This window comes from Alligator sinensis, unplaced genomic scaffold (genome assembly GCF_000455745.1).
Source record: "Alligator sinensis unplaced genomic scaffold, ASM45574v1 scaffold1485_1, whole genome shotgun sequence".
NCBI classification, from domain to species: domain Eukaryota; kingdom Metazoa; phylum Chordata; order Crocodylia; family Alligatoridae; genus Alligator; species Alligator sinensis.
The window spans coordinates 78861-85838 of record NW_005842962.1 but is presented as its reverse complement, the minus strand read 5'-3'; the positions used below and the strand labels follow the sequence as shown (position 1 = coordinate 85838).

Genomic DNA, 6978 nt, shown 5'->3' with positions numbered 1-6978 from the left:
AAAACCATGCTGTTTTAAGGATTTTACAAATTTATACATAAAAGCAATTCTTACCATTACAGCAGTTTTGTTGTGAATAACACCACCAATGGTATTAACAATAACAACAGAAATAAATGTAGGGATTAGAAATGAATAACAATTAACCAGTGAATAGATCTGGTCAGGAACTACTTTTCACTTAAGGATGGTACACTCTTAATAACTAATTTTTTTTCTGAAAATACATCAGATTTTCATTAATAAATTGAACTAATAAAAGAATCGGACTGGCAATAACAAACATTCTACAGGAAAATGTGGAAATCCAATGTCCATACAAAAATCATACTTTGGTGGAAAATTTAAAAAAGGGAATACTTTCTTATTTAACTGTTGAGTTCTTCTGTGCTTTGTATACTCACAGACCGTTAGTTCCAGACAAAAAACATATTGTGCTTACTATATTTTATGGATATTGTAATTTAATTCTTCTTTTCTCTTTATAGACAACAAGAGCAATTTCAGTTAGTCAGCATCTGCTTTTAATTTTACATATAGGAAAAATAAGAAAAGCCTACCAACACAGGAATTACAGCTTAATTTTCCCTGCTGAGATCATCTTGCTGAATAGTCTCTTAATGGCATTTTTCATCTCAGTGTTTCTCAGTGTATAGATCATGGGGTTCAGCATCGGAGTGATGACTGTGTACAGTGCTGATATTGCTTTATCCATAGTAAATTTTTGGAAGGGCCGAGCATAGATGAAGATGCAGGGTACAAAGTGGATGCTCACCACCATAATTTGAGCTCCGCAAGTAGACAGGGCCTTGTGCTTCCTTTCCATGACATGGGTTCTTATCTTGACTAAGATGATGGTGTATGACCCAATCAGGATAATGAAGATAATTATGGTGAGCAGTCCACTGTTGGAGACCATCAGCAATTCAACCAAATAGGTGTCTGTGCAGGCCAGTTTGATTACCTGAGGGACATCACAGTAAAAATTGTCCAATGTGTTGGGACCACAAAAGGGTAGGTTGATTGTCAATACCACCTGAACAATGGAATGAACAAATCCACCCAGCCACGCTCCTGCCACCAGCCCTTTGCAAGTGCTTTGTTTCATTATGGTCAGGTAGTGCAAAGGTTTGTGGATAGCCACATACCGATCAAGTGCCAACACCATGAGGAAGAAGACAACAGCACCCCCAGTGAAATGGAAGAAAAACATCTGTGTTATGCAACCACCAAATGTGATGGTTTTGTGCTTGGACAACAGGTCCCACAGCATCTTGGGCACAGTTACTGAGGACTCACTGAGATCTATGAAGGCCAAGTTTCCCAGTAGGAAGTACATGGGGGTTTGGAGCCGGTGGTCTGTGATCACAGTGATGATGATGGTGAGGTTCCCAATCCAGGTCATTAAATAGATTACAAGGCAGACTGCAAAAAGTAAACATTGCATCACTGAACTCTGGGTGAGGCCCACAAGGAGAAATTCTTTCACAGTGGTGGTAAAGTTCACCTGCTCCATTGATTACACTTCATAAGCACCTGAAATTGGAACACTGTCATGGTTCACAGAGCATGTCTTTTTTGTACCTGAAAACTTCCATGAAAAACACACCATCAGAATATTCTTTCACATTACTTCAAAAACCTCATACCAAAAATGTAATGGAGTTTCTCTCAAAATTGCTTTTAATGCTCACATGATCAAGCCTAAGACAGAGACACTGAAACAGCACTGAGTGTATTCCAGATACACACCAAATGGAAGTTGCATGATATTTTGGAGTTAGTTGGCATGAATAGGAGGGAATGGCTAGAGTATGTTTTTACAGGGGTTCTCCCTAGTACAGGCTAGCATGGAGTAGACATGCCTTATGTTGACAGATTAAATCCAAAACAGACCATTTTATGACCTCATATAAAATGGGCTCTGATTCACTCCATTACCCTATATTGAGAAAAATGACTTGCATTTGTTAAGGCATCTTTCAGAAAGGTATCCAAACTGGATTAAAAGATATCTCTCTATCATCTAAAAGAGGATCTACCAGTTTCCTTGAATTTGTTCCAATTGTTAATCAAATCAGTGCAAAACATGTTACACCTTTCTTTCATTTGAGGTTTTTTCTGGCTTCAGCTTCCAAAAGTTTATTCTGTTAATGCCCTTCTTTGTTTCACTAATTAGGCCTTTGTACCAGTTGTCTTTTCTCTATGGAGATGCTTTTTCACATGAAGATACACCACTATCAAGTCATGCTTTTTTCAGATGCGAGTTCTATGTTGCTCAATGGAAGACATTTTTAACCAACTCTCAAAGCATTTTTGTGGCTTTTCTCTATAACATCTTAATTATTTTAACTTTTTTTTTTTATTAAATGTGGTTTCAAAACTTTATGCATTCCAGTATTACCTACTTAAATCATGTTTACTTCCCTACTTCCTATAAACATTGCCCGGGTCCACACACATACTTTACTGCAGAGTAGACTAATTAGCTGTAGAGTAAAGCATCACCATCTACATGTCTGATGGTATTAGGCTACAGTAAACTAATTAACACTGCTACAAGTTAGGATTGTTGCGGGAAGTTCTATCTTATGGCAAGTTAAGAATAATTAACTGTGATTATATGCCCATGTAGATCCTGACTGCAGGTGTAATTTGTGTCCAGTCAGCCCAGATAGAAGGGGGCCGCACTCCTGCCTGCTGCCAAGCCATATGGCTCTGCACTTTCAGCACTCGTGTCCCAGCCAGCCCCTCTACCACCTGATGCCACTGTGGAATCAGAAAAAAAATAAGTGCCTTAAACTTTGATTATATGAGTTATAAGATGACATAACCGCTTTGTGGGGAATTGCTGGCTCTGTATAGTAGAACAGATAAGGCAGAGCTTTCCAAACTTTTCGTGTTGGTGACACACATTTTAGACATGCATCATTTCGCGACACAGTAATTCAGTTCCGGGGGAGGGGCCAAGGGAAGCAGACGCGAGTAAGGGAGCTCCGCGGTCCCCTTCCACAAAATTTTCTGCATTTTGTGCGACACACCTACACACTGCCGCCGACACACTAATGTGTCGCGGCACACAGTTTGGAAAGTTCTGAGATAAGGGAAAGTGTTTGTTCTTTGTAACTCCTCTGCAACTGCTTCACTCACCACGGCCTTGAAGATAGCAGGAAAAAAGTATGTACAACTCTGATTTCCAGGTGCAAGAAGGGGGTGTTAGTTCTCTCTTTGTCTCCCCCATAGTTCCCATCCTGATAACAGCAAAGCAGTATAAACTAGTGTTTGTAGCTGCTTTTTTCTAGCAAACTCCACTATATGATCACGTGAGTTGTAGCAACTGTTAAAAAGTATATAAGCCTCCTGATTTTGCTCTTGGGGGGAACCCCTTCCAAGTGCTTAGGAAATCCATGTCACTTTGGGGTCCCCTCTACAGCTGTAGCTTCTTTTGAATAAAAGCTTCTGCTGACCTGATCCAAAAGTATGCTGCGTGTGTTTCCACGACACCACAACCTGGAGCCCAGGGCAGAAATGGCCCTGGCATAAACTTCTCTGCCCCAGCTCAAATTGCTGCTGTACTGGGTGCATGTGTAGATGCTGTGCTCAAGGGTAGTTTACTCTGGCTCAAACTGCTCTGGAGTTTATTGCTTCAAATTAATTGCACATGTAGATGGACCCATTAAGTCTTTTTCTCCATAGTTTTCCACTCAGAACTTATGTTGTAATCTTTCTGGCATCATCACTTTCCAGAATACAGAACCATTTCCTATAGGTATGGTCTGCATTGCTTGTGCTTTGATGCATAACGTTGCATTTATCAGTATCAAAATACATATTTTTATTTAAAACACCCATCCAGACAGCTTTCCAGGACTGCCCTATCTTCATCAATGTTTATAGCTCCTCTAAACTTTGTTTTAATGTGCAAATTTTATTATCTGCAACTTCACATTTATTTTCACAGTGGTGATAAAAAAAAAATGTATAACATGGGGTGCTGAACTAATCCCTGTGAAACCTTATTAGGAAAGCATCTTCATTTAAAGATGAGAACTCTAATTTTGAGAACTGTATTTGTTTTCCCATTAAATTATTTACTTATTCTCACTGTACCTGAAGACACTGCTTTGTTTCTTTGGCTGGTTAAATTTTCTGCAATTTCCAAATTCCACGCTGTATCCTCAGCCTTAGTGGAAATGATCCCTAATTCAGCCGATACAGGAGTTCCACAAAAGAAGATGTGCAGCCCTAGTCTGAGAGAAGGAAGAAAATGTCCTATTGGTTTGCTGTGCCACAAGCTCCCACCCAAGTATAATTCTTTCTTACTCTCTGGGTCATCTGGATCAATAAGGTTTCTTTCAGCAAGAGAAGAGTTTACAGGAAGGGGCACAAGTTCGATTTACAGATGATAATAGGGAATCATAATACAAAGAAGGTATTTCACATTCTACTAATTTTGTACTGTGAGGAATGTCTCTCTTGGAAAAATTAGGGAGCCATATAAGTTTTATGAGAGATGACTGAAGTCATTTACATTTGTAATGGCTTCTGCCCACTGCCACTTTCAACATATTCCAACCAGAAGGACAGAATCCTCAGTAACTTTTTATGATGGGAAATAATTTCTCTGTACCCACTAAAAGCTAAGCATCTTGAATTTAGTAGAACAGAGTACAACATAAGCAACTACCAGCTCAGTTTCTTTTTGTAATGCAATCTATTAAAATCAATACAGTTAAGTAAACACAGGCAATATCATTTTCTTTAAATCAAATTGGGTAAGGCATCCAGTCACCGTGAGAGAAAGTAGTCAATCATACTTACTCTGGTGGTTTCCTCGGTACAAAACACTACAGTTTTATGTCTCCAGCTCTAAACTGCTGCAGAGATGAAACCATGCAGTCATTGAGAACAGAGCCCACACTAATGAGTAGCAAATCTTGCTCAGAAGGAGCTAGTCATTCCTTTAACCTGTCCCTTTTCCATTGGTATCTAAACTGTTCATAGCCGAGTTTCTATAGCTCCTATTGCATTTTTTTCCCTTCAGAATCCCCACTCAAACCTATCTCTGCATGTTCAGCTCAGGGAACCTGTCCGCTATATGGACCTACAGGCCTGGCAGAGATATAGAAAGAAAACTGTCCCATAAGAATCCTTGGGGCATGAGAAGAGTGGCTGGGATTTTAAAAACAATCTAAGGGATTTTGATGCTTACTTCCCTCTGACTTTCAGTAGAGTCACCCACCTGTCTTTGGCTTGTCTTGAAAATAACAACCAATATCAGTAAGCAGTTTAAGAAAGGAAACAGCCCGAGTGCATTGTTATTTCACTAGTCAAATCTCCGCTTCCTTACCAACAGGTCACATGCATCAAAAATCAGTATCTTGCACTACTTGCTCTATCTGTGATACCAGAGCGGCTAGCTCTGATGTCTAGAGGATGCCCTAAGCAAGTTACATGTTAGATCTGTTCATTATTCCTTCCAGAGGCAAGGGAATCAGATCAGCTGCAAAAAAAGGAAGCAAGTCTTTTTTTCCCCTCTTATTTATACTAGCCCACTGATATAGGCACAAAGCCATTATGAAATCCTCCTGAGGTTTAGTGTGAAGAACAAACTTGCTGCTTTGGAAGCAGAGGTATTTGCCTCGAGACAAGTCAATAAAATGTTTGTAGCATCTACAGCCCAGTTTTATTATTAATCAAGTCAGAGACAACTGATTTTGGGAATGTCCATGGGTTCAGGATTGATATATGGAGAGCATTTAAAACACAACAAAGGGACACTGGGTATTTGACTAGCCTTCCAAAGAAAGAATTTTTGTGAGTGGCATTTTTTATTGGACCAATTGCCAAGTTGGGATAGACTTAAACAAGCTTCTTGATATTCCAGGTGGACGGGTACTGTGATATCCAAAAGCTTGTCTAATTGTATCCCAACCAGGCAGTTGGTCTAATAAAAGTTATCACCCACAAAAATTCTTGCCTTTTGCATATTTCCTGGACTATCATGGCTACATCACTTTAGCGCTTCCAAAGCAGTCAATCCATGAACTCCTGGGTTCTGTTCCTAGGGAGATACCTGGTCAAGAACACAGAGCATTGTGGAGGTTGTCAGGACATGAGAATTCAAGGCTATGTACTCAGTTTGAGAAGGAAATCACAGTCTAATGATTACAATCATAGAATCATAGAAGTAGGGTCAGAAGGGACCTTGTAGATCTTCAGGTCCGACCCCCTGCCTGGGCAGGAAGAAAACTGGGCTCAAATGACCCCAGGCCGGTAGGCATCAAGCCACTTCTTAAAGACCCCCAGGGTAGGAGCCAGCACCACTTCCCTTGGAAGTTGGTTCCAGATCCTAGCCACCCTGACTGTGAAGTAGTTCTTATGGATGTCTAATCTGACCTAAATCTCCAACAACTTGTGGCCGTTATTCCTTGTTATCCCGGGGGGGCGCTAGGGGAAACAAGGTCCCCCCAAACCCTTCTGGTCCCCCCCTAGTGAGTTTATAGATGGTCACAAGTTCCCCCCTCAGCCTTCTCTTGTGAAGGCTGAACAGGTTCAGGTCCCGTAACCTCTCGTTGTAGGGTCTGCCCTGCTGTCCCCGGATCATGCGGGTGGCCCTCCTCTGGACCCTCTCAATGTTGTCCACATCCCTCTTGAAGTGGGGTGCCCAGAACTGGACACAGTACTCCAGCTGCAGCCTAACCAGTGTCGCGTAGAGGAGGAGGATCACCTCCTTGGACCTACCTGAGATGCACCTGTGGATGCACGATAGGGTCCGGTTAGCCCTGCCGACCGTGACCTCGCATTGTCAGCCCATGTTCATCTTGGAGTCAATAACGACTCCAAGATCCCTTTCTGCCTCCGTGCTCTCAAGAAGGGAGTTTCCCATCTTATAAGTGTGCTGCTGGTTACTACTGCCCAAGTGCAGCACCCTGCACTTGTCCGTATTGAAACACATCCTGTTTTTGTTAGCCCACC

General features: G+C 41.3%; 1 protein-coding gene across 1 annotated transcript; it reads right to left on the bottom strand.

Moving 5' to 3' along the window:
* Window positions 1–571: 571 nt before the first annotated feature.
* LOC102373601 (olfactory receptor 4D5-like) lies at window positions 572–1516 on the bottom strand. The gene has a single exon (XM_006036422.1). It carries the CDS (start codon window positions 1514–1516, stop codon window positions 572–574), a length of 945 nt encoding a protein of 314 aa, XP_006036484.1.
* Between the last annotated feature and the right edge of the window lie 5462 nt (window positions 1517–6978).

Bases quoted from the DNA above. Each gene is read 5' to 3' on its own strand.
- LOC102373601 (XM_006036422.1), bottom strand. From the start codon at position 1,516: ATGGAGCAGGTGAACTTTACCACCACTGTGAAAGAATTTCTCCTTGTG.